The sequence below is a fragment of the Corythoichthys intestinalis genome, chromosome 10, assembly GCF_030265065.1.
Source record: "Corythoichthys intestinalis isolate RoL2023-P3 chromosome 10, ASM3026506v1, whole genome shotgun sequence".
NCBI lineage: Eukaryota > Metazoa > Chordata > Actinopteri > Syngnathiformes > Syngnathidae > Corythoichthys > Corythoichthys intestinalis.
The window spans coordinates 30,056,372-30,067,863 of record NC_080404.1 but is presented as its reverse complement, the minus strand read 5'-3'; the positions used below and the strand labels follow the sequence as shown (position 1 = coordinate 30,067,863).

The 11,492-nt window shown below is 38.9% G+C and overlaps 1 protein-coding gene across 3 annotated transcripts in view; it reads right to left on the bottom strand.

Annotated features, from left to right (window-relative positions):
* fmn2a (formin 2a) overlaps positions 1-11,492 on the bottom strand; it is a 96,200-nt gene that overhangs the window by 8,469 nt on the left and 76,239 nt on the right. Inside the window, exons 15-17 of one of the 3 annotated variants that reach the window (XM_057848655.1) lie at positions 10,272-10,323; positions 10,147-10,186; positions 2,869-2,951 (exon numbers count right to left, since the gene is read on the bottom strand). In XM_057848655.1, the coding sequence (XP_057704638.1) occupies positions 10,150-10,186; positions 10,272-10,323 (89 nt within the window). In that variant the 3' untranslated portion in view covers positions 2,869-2,951; positions 10,147-10,149. Of the gene's footprint in view, positions 1-2,801; positions 2,952-10,146; positions 10,187-10,271; positions 10,324-11,492 lie in introns of those variants that run through there. The other 2 variants (XM_057848654.1, XR_009064658.1) reach the window with 2 other exon arrangements.

The window sequence follows — 11,492 nt, the reverse complement described above, 5'->3', positions numbered from 1 at the left end:
GCATTTTCTCTGATATGTTAGATAAATTATCGATTCAAACAAAGAAAATTTGAAAAACAACGTTTAAAAGGGTAAATATATGAAAAAGAACATCTCGATCACTCCTTGATGTCTGCGATTTCTGCATCGCGACCCTTGTTATATTACCATGTTTCACCCATCAAATCCCCCAAAAATCCGGCTGTGGCCATTCACATCTGTATCTTGACACTCGATGATACATGCTACATGGAGTTTTTGGATCGAAACAAGGTAATTACGTGATAATATCTCATTAAAATCATGGCGTCTATAATTCTGCTCTCGCGTGCTCTCACCTCCAGTTAGGGTTTTGCTGTTTTAAAAAAAAAAAAAAAAAAAATTTTTAAATGCCCTCCTGTTCAAAAAATTTTTGCCGCCAGAAAATTGAGATTTTAAGCTTTCCAATGATGTATCACACATGCATATTGGACAATTTTGAAATTTGGCCAAATTGGGGGTCTCAGAGCGGAACTTCAAGTCACCTGAGTGTTTTCCGCAATATATATATACCGGTATACAATCATAAACGGACATGAGCAAGTGGCAGCACTGCAAGACGGTGACCTTGAGCAAGTAAACCAGGGGTAACCAACTCCAGTCCACGAGAGCCCCTATCCAGCTTGTTTTCCATGTCTCCAACACACCTGACTCAAAAAATCAGGATCGTTATCAGGTTCCTGCAGAGCTTGCTGATGAGTTGATCATTTGATTCAGGTGTGTTAAAGGAGGGAAACATAGAAAATAAGCTGGATAGGGACTTGAGGACTTGATACGCCTGAAGTAAACAATGTGCCATTGCAGGCTACGTCTACACTAAAGCATAATTTTCTCAAGGGTATTTTGGCAACTATTTTTATTCCTGTCCACATTACGTTGAAAGGTGTGTTTAGGGCCCCCCCCCCCCACTTCTGCAAGGTATGCCAGCATTTGCGCAAACTACGCATGTGTAGAAAGGAGCACCCTCATATGTTACGTCATTGGCCTGCACGGTTTACCTCTGAACCGAAAACTCATCCCTCGCCATCGACAAATTTCGAAATTACACCTTCGAGACGGTCATTATTTTGTGATCACTGTTTTTTTCATGAACGCAATTGAATGCATCACGCAGGAGCGAGAGTTAAAGGAGAGCACACTCTGCTTTTATGAGCAGGCGCCGAGTTGTGATTGAAATAAATCTTTATAAAACAAAGAAAGCCTGACATCATTACTTGGGATGTTACAATAGATGTTCAGTTGCGTTCTCACCACTTGGAAAATAAAAAATAGAAGCATATGGTGTGGCACTGAGTATATTTCCTGGAAGCTGCAACCAGGACTGCTTGTGCAAAACAGTGGTGATCCTGGAAGTGGCGAGAGTTTTGACAGGCTGAAATGTCTTGAGGAAAAAAAACTGAACGCACGCGTCTTTGACTTGGGGTACCACGCAGGTCACTTTTCGGGGTTTAATTTTCCTCTACACATTTTTATATACTAGTACAGTACTCATGTTCGGTCGGCATTGAGTTAAGAGGGGCCAGCCCCGCAGCTGGCTGATCAGAGACAACTTGAGAGACGAGCTCTGTAAAAAACGCTCATTTCCACCTCGTCCGCGATGGGAGGACCCCAAATGGGCATTGAATTGAAGCATATTATTGAGACGTAGTTGAAGGTTCAAGAAAAATGTGTGGAAAAGAAAAGAGGAGCAGGAATGCCACGTCTTGACCATCTGCCTCCATTGTTTTCCCTTCCTGAGTATCCGAATGTTGCATATTAGGCGGCGCGTAGGCGGCGGGTAACATTACCCGCCTACATTATCCATCTAACAACTAATCCTGATAATAGGCATACTATTGTAGCAGACATGCCGTATAGTCCAACTAATTGCGCGTTAAAGGCCCAATCCGTCCCAGTGTAGACGTAGCCTTAGCAACCATGGTCAATTCAGGATGTAATTCAAAGTGTCCCAGTTTAGATGAGGAATCGAAGAATGAAGAACAGCAGATTTCAAGAATGCATTGGTCCAGGAGGAAGCCATTTAAAGAACCTGTTATTATAAAATATTTTATCTTCCATCTACTTTGGTTTTATTGGATTGTTAAAGAGTTTCTGGTTTTGGGTCACCCTGAATATACTAGTAGTTTGTGAATAATTGTGTTCTGTTGCTAGCTTGACTGAATCGGTTTTGGGAGCACTGCTATTTCCATGTTGTTCTTGAATGTAGCAATCTGCATATCTAAGCTGCATATATAAAAAATCATTATTAAGGCTTGGGTCATATTATAAGAACATTCTTTAATACTTTACAATGTGACGGTATCAATAACCTGACTCGTCAGTGCTCCTTAATTGCAACAGCTCTGTGTGTGTTTGCACTACGATTAATGTTGGGGACGATTATCTTTAATTGTGCTCAAATCCGACCACCACCACAGAGTGAGTTACCACGACAGCTTGGAACAAAAGCCAAAATTTTAATGCTTTCACATTTTGTTTGTATCCTCTACATCCTTACAAGCAACCTTTACTCCAGGCCATTCTGAAGATTATCACTGTATCACTATCTAATCTTCAAGATGCATAGTGGACCAATTTGCTTTCTGCTGAAATGTATAGTTATCAGTGTGTCCATCACATCACTGGAAGCAAAGTGGATGCTGGTGTGTTGTTTTAATTGGAAGGGTGACGACCAAGATTTGGGACATTTCCCCTTTGTGACTTTAAACACGATAGGATCTAAACACTGCATAAGATACACAAGAATAAAGCCTGACTATTTTGTCGGGGTCTGTGTAATTTACCGTTCCTTGAGCATCAGCTTGTTCTGCTTCTTCCACTGCTCTTTAAAATCTGTGGAAAACTCATGCCAAAGGCCAAAAACAGTGTTTGGAGATGCCTCCTTTTCTCCCGCTTTGGGTTTGACTGAGAAGGACGTGCTCAGTTCCAAGAAGCTGAAAGAGAGCAAAAAATACAACAACATTAAGACAAAAATAACACAGCATGGGATAAAACAACAAGTCAGTAATTTAAAAAATGTGGCCATGTTAAGCAAATATGTGGAATCCAGACACTTTCCCTGGAATACGATGCTTTTCAGAAACACAACATCGAACTCCGAGAACAAAAACATGCAAAACAGTCCCATGAAACACTTCCAATGAAGGTACAGTATGAATAAGGCTGAAGCTACAAGTGGGTGCTTTTGGAGTGGACCTCATGCTACATTTGAAAGTTAAGGGGCTCCTGACAATGTTCAGTTCCTATCACTATGATTTTTACTTTCGTCAAAACCTGCTGTGGTTCTATCGATAACCTAAGATAATGCAGTGGGAGCGTCATCAGTTCAGAATTTTTCACATTAGGCTTACTCTTTGAGTTAGCGGGTGTTTAATTAGTCGGTTGAGTTGATTTCAACAAATTCCGGCAGTTAATAGTAGTAGTTTATTAGTTTCAGGGCTCCAGAGTGGCTAATTCACACATGTTAAGTCTCACGATTTGGTCGGGAGACTACCGCTTTGGCCACGATTCTCCCGCCTACCGATTAGAGAGCAAAATCTACCGATTTTCAAAAAATTGTCAATTTTTTTTTTTTTTTTTTTTTTTGTCGCCGAAATTTTGTCACCGAAAAAGTATGTGAACGAAATTGTGCCGATTGAAAAGGTGCCGAAATATCCATAGCCTTTATCACTGCCTTTTTTCTCGCAATATACCGGGAAAGGATTTGATCGAGACTCGTCAATTATAATCTCGCACAGCACGTGAATCTCATTCCTTCGAGAACAGCAGACGAGTAAACATGGCGGACAATAACAGTAGCGTGAAACAACCTGCGAAAAAAAGAAGATATGAGTGTAAATATCAATCTAGTTGGCAAAGTGACTATTCCTGGATAAAAACAAGCGATAGAGGAGTTGGATACGCATTTTGTTTGGTGTGCTGTATTCATATTTCAATAAGTCACGGTGGCAAAAACGATGTGGCAAAGCACGATAAAACTTCCCAACACGTGGAATTAACAAACGCTCGCAAATCAAGTAAGAAGATAAACTCTTTCTTTACCAACACGAAAGAGGAGACTGCAACAGAAGTTACTAAAGCTGAAGTTCTGTGGGCCAATTTTGTCGCGGAGCACAACTTGCCTTTCGCAATCGGGGATCATTTTTCAAAACTGGTGAAAGTCATGTTTCCGAAGTGTGATGTTGCGAAAAAATTCTCCTGTGGCAGGATGAAAACAACGATGCTACTGAAAAATGCCATTGCCCCAGAAGTGCTAAATCCTGTAGCACAGATGTGTAGAGATCAGCCATTTTCACTGATGATTGACGAGTCAACAGATGCTGGAGCAGAGAAAAATCTAGTGATATTGGTTCGCCTATTTGATGCTATACTTGGACGAGCTGTAACCAGATTTCTAGATATGCCTGTCTGCAACATTGGTACAGGAGCTGCAATCTTTGATGCATTAGACAAGTCCTTGAGGTAATTTATCTTTTTTTTTTGTTTTTATTAATCACAATAAAAATATAATAATTAAATACTGAAATATAAATGCCGCATAAAGTACCATATTTTTTTATATTAATTACAATGTAATACTATAATTTAACAAAATACTACAATATAAATGCTGTACATCCTAATTTTCTTTTATTTATATGTATATATTTTTGGTTTCAGTTCTTTCAACATCCCATGGTGCAACCTCGTATCCTTCACCAGCGATAACTGCAACACGATGAAGGGTAGAAACAACTCTGTCTTTTCAAGGATCCTGGAGCAGCAGCCTGCAGTACTTGACATGGGCTGCATTGCACACCTTGCTAATCTGTGTTGTGTGGCAGGAGTAAAGCAGCTTCCTCTTCCCATAGATGATTTCCTTGTAGACATATATTATCATTTTCACCATAGTGCCAAAAGAAAAGAAGATTACAAAGAATTTCAAGAGTTTGTAGAGGTGGAGGCTGCCAAAATTATCAAACACTGCAACACTAGGTGGTTAAGTCTAGAAAAATGTGTGAAAAGAACTTTACAACAATGGCCAGCACTCAAGAGTTACTTTTCTAGCCATGAAATGTGTGAAAAGCCAGGCAGGATAAAAAGAGTTGCAGAATACCTCAATGATCCTGAGATGAAACTGTATTTTCATTTCTTAGATTTCATTTTGGGGCCTCTCAACCAATTCAACACATTGTTTCAGTCAGACAAGACTTTGATCGGTGTTCTCGTCCCAGAAATGAAGATGCTAATGAAAAAACTACTTGCAAAGTTTGTCACCATGAGGGTGATAAAAAATGCAGAAGAGATTACCGATGTAGAATTCAAAGAACCTGAGAACTGGCACTCCAATGACAAAATTGCTATAGGCCTTGCTACAAGAGATTATTTGGATGAAGTTGAAGATATCATAGGTAACACTTCTAAAGCAAGATTTTTCCAAAGTGTCAAAGGCTTTTATGTAAGTGTAGTGGAAAAAATGATCAAGAAATTCCCCTTTGGTGACAAGACTCTAGAGGATTTAGCTTTTATTAATCCCAAAGAGGCAATTGATAAAATGGACACAGATGTTTTGATGCGATTAGGAAAACGTTTCAACGTGATTAAAACAGAACAGTATGATGAGCTGGAAGAGGAGTGCCAGGACTTCCAGCTTATGTCAAAAGATGAAGTGCCATCTTTTGATGAGGAAGAAACAAGGCCGGATCAATGGTGGCATCAAATAATGAGAATGAAGACCCCAAGAGGAATTGTGAGATACCCACTTTTGAGCAAAATTCTACAGGCTATTCTCACAATACCTAACAGCAATGCAGACAGTGAGAGAGCTTTCTCAATGATGAAGAAAGTTCATACCTCTTACAGATCCCAAATGAACAATGAAACACTGTGTACACTTATGGCTGCAAAAATGAACACAGATGTTGAATGCTTTAATTATAGTGTTGACAAAGAACTGTGCAAAAAAGCAAAAAGTGCAACATGGGATTATGTTAAAGAACACCAGTAAATATATTGAACATTGAACTGATTTGTAATGCAGCCAAATCTATCTAAACATGAAATTATAGCAAAATAAATTGAAAAAACAAAGTATTTTATTGTTGTATTTTCAAATGAAAGTCACTTTGATGATTGTCTTAAATTGCAATTCTGCTGACCACATGTGTCACGTAGTTGTTTGCGCGGCGCGTCGTCCATCGCATCTGAAAATCTCCCTATTTGCCATTTCTGAAACTTAACATGTATGCTATACATACCGTGTGTGTGTCTACCAAAAAACCTGGGAAAAAATACCCAAAACACTTTTAAAAATGTAAAGAAATTGTGTAAAGAAAGAAAAATGACCCTTTTGGGTGGTATTTCAAATAATGACTCATAGTTCATAAAATTAAAACAATTATAACAAGTATAAAATCCTAAAATTATGAACAAGCAAAACTGAGCTTTGAATACCAGTAACAACCTGAACATGACAAATGTAATTATCCAAGTTTTTTTTTTTTTTTGCTTGGGATTTACACATTTTCTGCAGAAAGCACATATGTTGGTACAGTGATGATATCTAGCTGATTTTCTTACATGTAGATTCATCATTCATTGTCTGATTGTGCCGTTTTAAGCGGGTTAACATATCTGTGAAGCAATTGTCAATTAGACATACATATACTGTATATACACGCAGACACACCCACCCACCCCCACATACACATCATAATTAAGTACTCCCCCAGATGATGTTTCAGAAAACTTTTCCTTTCAGAAACAAAATTTTGAACAAACTACACTCCAAAATCATACCACAAACTTGGGCCACTGCAAGATTAGTTAATTCCCACTTTCAAATATAATAATAATAATTATTTATTTATTTATTTTACAAAGCTATAAATATCATGGGGCAGAAATGAATACACACCCATGAAAACAGTGTAAATGCTGACAAAAGCCTCTTTAACAATATTTAAAACACTGAAGAATTGAATTACTTATTACATAGGTCTCGGGCAGACAGGTGACTATAAAAGGAGTGTTAACTGATGAGGAAACCTCAGCGCTTAATGCTGTTAGAAATGGTACCACATTGACAAGAAATGTCTCAAGATCTTAGGAAGGAAATAATTTCCTTACATAGAAAAGGTGAGGGTTACAAGATAAGTAAAGCTCTTCGTGTTAGTCAAAACTCTACCAAAAGTGGTTCAGAAATTGAAAGAGATGAAATTACAGTCATCTCTGTTGGCTGTCCAGGCCTTCCAAGGAAGTTAAAACCTGGACAGGAGTGTCACCTGAAGAAAGAGGTAGAAAAGAAAATCGCTGAAGAAGAACGACACTCAGACTCCATTCTCAGGAGCAGTTGGACAGAAAAAAACAAAACATCTTTTTGGAACCTCTGCCTTCAAATACTGTCGGGCGTCACAAAGATGGAGTACACAAAAAAATGCATATTTAAACAACAATCTTAAAAGCAAAGAAAACAAAAAAATATCAGACCCCTGTATCTATTGAGAGTATGAGCTTTTAAAGTGGAAGCTCAGAATTTTTTACATAAGGCTTAATCTTCGAGTTAGTGAGGGTTTAATCAGTCGTGGGAGTTGATTTCAACAAATTTTGCTCAGTTTGTCAGAAATGTGTTTCACGGCGACGGAGTGGCTAAGGTAGCGCGAGTCAATAGTGCCTGCTTAGCATGCTAATAAAATAAAACAATATTAACAGCTCTAACATAGTCAAATAAATTCAAAATGCAGATCATTGTTAGAAATACCCATGCAGCTGGCATTCATTTCATTCTGCAGGACTATTTTTTTTTTAGATGTGTAATACGACAACAAAGAGAGGAGTGCTTCAACTATTCGTGCTCAGTCTGCTGGGGAGTCCCTTTCGTACCCACAAAAAAAAAATGAGCGGTGAAAAAAGCGATGTAATATCATGTCGCACTGGTTGCCTTGAAAGGTTGTTCCCTTCAGAGCTGTTAGATTCCAAATGTTGCTGTTGATACAAAATTATTGACATGCAATGATAAATTTGAATAACTTTACCCTGAAAACATAGCCAACATTATACTTATATGATTCTCATGTGTGCATATGTTGTTTTTTATTGGTATGCTAAGCAGGCACCATTGACTCACGCTAGCTTAGCCATTCCGGAGCCCTGAAACTAAAGAAGAACTAACAAACTACACGGAATTCGTTGAAATCAACTCCACTGACTAATTAAACCCCCATTAACTAGACTTTATAATGGTATTGACTGGTCACTTCGGGCACATACTCCCCTTGAAACAGGGGGCCGCTCACATCAAGAGGAGCTATTCACAAACACACGCACACAGTATACTGGACTGTCTCAGAAAATTAGAATACACAATATTCTAATTTTCTGAGACAGTCCTGTACATTAATCCACCATTTAAAGCAGGGGTGTCCAAACTTTTTGCAAAGGGGACCAGATTTGGCGTGGTAAAAATGTGGGGGGCCGACCTTGGCTGACGTCCTTTACATAGAACAATATACAGGACTGTCTCAGAAAATTAGAATATTGTGTATTCTAATTTTCTGAGACAGTCCAGTATGTAATGCCGGAGTTAGTTAAAAAAGTAAGAAAGCATTTTGAAACATGGAAAAATTCAATGCGAGAAATTTTCTGCAACGGACTAGCATCGCCCTTCAACATATTTACGTAAAATAAATGCTACCTGCACAGTTTTTTTTTGCTTTTAACCATGAATTGAGACTGTTTTACGTCCGGATCTATAAAGAATTGAGGGATTTAGGCATTTATTCACATGAATTTCAGCATAAAAAGCTCTGTTGTGGTAAGGCGGCACCACAGTGTGACTTGAAGTCAAGCAGCACAATCGACATTTACTTAAATTTTACCTGCACATTTTTTTTGCTTTCAACCAAGAATCAAGACCGTTTTACGTCCATATCTTTAAAGAATTCAGGGTTTCAAGCATTTATTCACAAGAATTTCAGCATAAAAAGCTCTGTTGTGGTAAGGCGGTGCCACAGTATGACTTAACGACTAGCACTGTCCTTCGACATACTTTATTTACGTAAAATAAATGCTCCCTGCACGTTTTTGCCTTTAACCTTTTATTGCCAAATGAATCACATTTGAGACACCTAAAATTTCATGATTTTGACAGTAATTCAGAATTTTGACATTTTTTTGAAAAAAAAAAAAAAAAAAAAAAAAAATGATGGATGCAAGTCAACAGTCTGCAGGTTCCATGAGAGAAAAACAAAAAACAAAACGGGATTTAGCTAGGGTTATAGATATTAGAGCGCTTATTACACATATTCATTTTTACATTTTACAAATTTGAGAAAAAGGTTTCATTAGGACCTTATTTTTCAAATTTTGGGACTCTCTGATAATTGCTTCATGCTGCAGGTCTTTAAGGGTTAACCACTAATCGAGACTGTTTTATGTCCATATTTAGAGAGAATTCAGGGATTTAAGGATTTATTCACAAGATTTTTCAACATAAAAAGCTCTTTGTGTTTCCACTCAGTCAGCTTTGATGGAGATAGGCCCCCTATTAATCGGCCCCGCACCCCGTCAATACCATTATGAAGTTTATGCCAGAAGATTAAGTCTTATATCAAAAATTCTGAACTTCCCCGCTTAGATTTTGTTTAGGATCAAGATGACTAGGTAGATAGCACTAATGTAAATTCTATGTTTATATACTTTGTACGTAACTGCCGCACACTTTGCCATTGGGAGAAAAAGAGAAACCTTGAAATCTTAGGTAAAATGGGAGGGCTGGCGATCCATCAGATTTGCTGGTGCCTTGCATGACACACGTCAAGGTGTTGAACGCCAAGGCCGTTTGCAGCGGACAGGTTGGGCTTTCTTTGTTTGGAGTGTGCTGTAAGAACCACATTCCTCGCCAGCCGTAACAGAAGCCTGGAGCCAAGGCTGTCTCCTCACGCTCCGCTTAGATAAACAACGCAGACACCGCACGAGGGGGGCCTCCCATCTACTGAGGCCCCCGGAACGATGGCCTGCACCTTCCCTATAACCGAGGGAACCAGAAGCCCTAAATATTGACAAAGCGGCTAGATTATGTTCCTCTATGAATATGGCATTTAAGGCTTTGTTGGATTTATCATCCTGTGTTGCTTTTACTTCCAAACTCACAAATCACAGCTTTGACGCACAAGAGCAGGCCTTATGTAACCTGTGAAATGGAATAAGCGGAATCACCTACCAGAAAGAGGTGAAGAAGCTGCGGGAAAATCATGAAAGAAAGATCAAGGGCTTACGTGTTTTGAGTGTCTGCCAGTTGTTTCTCCTGTGTTTCCAGCTCAGTTTTGGCTGAAAAAGAAGAGCGAAAAAAGACATTTTTGGGGAAAATGAGAGCCGTGCGAGGAATGCGTGCAAGGATGAGATCACAGGCAGGTGGACTTGTATGTACATGAGCATTCCCGCTTGACGCTCCATTTTAAACCAACAGCCGACTTCGTGGTCGACGGTGTGCCACGGGGTGTTAGTTCACTTCGCTTTTGCACAACTGACAAACAAGTTGTGCCGAACGCAACACAAGTGCTTCTTTGTTCAGTTGCCTTCGAACGGAGATGGATGGTTGTGTGATTGTCAGTGTGAAAGGTGTGAGACGAAGTTAAGATTAACACATGACATCATTCATTAGCTCAGAATCCCCTTACCAGGACTAATTGTAGATAAGATCAATAAATATTTTTTTTCAAAGAGGAAAGAGGTTGGTACATCGATGAATGGGTTGTTAGCACGTGTCTCTCAGTTATGAGGTTGGGGATGCAAATCTAGGATGCATGTGATGTTTGTATGTTCACCATGTGCTTTCATTTATTTTCTCAAGGTGTTCCAGCTTGCACATTCAAAAAACATGCTTCATAGGTTAACTGACCACTCTATATTGTCTTTTAGTATTAAATGTCTATACCAAGGGCATAGGTTTGGTCTCAACATTGGTTGGGATGATATAACAGCATAACTTGCATGTCCACTTTTTGCTGGGCACAAACATTAATAAGACCAAACAGATTATTGAACGGGGTTCAGGGCTGCATTTCTCTCAAATATAAACCTAATTCATTGAAAAAGTAAGAAAGCTGTACCGTATACCAACAGAGGATTGTCTAAGGAGTGATTTATTCGAGGATTCAAGGTAATTATTATTTTTTGCGTACCATGTATGCATTATGAAACGTGGAAAAATTCAATGGGAGAAATTATCTGCTACTGATTGAACGGTGGTCAGGGCTACATTTCTCTCGAATATGAACCTAATTCATTGATAGGCTAAATGAGCAATGCAAAATCTGTACTGACCTATACTTAGGGTAGGGTCATTTGATTTTGAACGGTTCCTGTTCCGATTCCACGTTTCTATTCCAGTTCCAAAGGATTCTCAATTCAGATTCTTTTAATAGGCAGGGTAAAAAGCAAGGGCGTAGGTTTGGTCTCAACATTGGTAGGAACAATATAACAGCATAACCTGCATG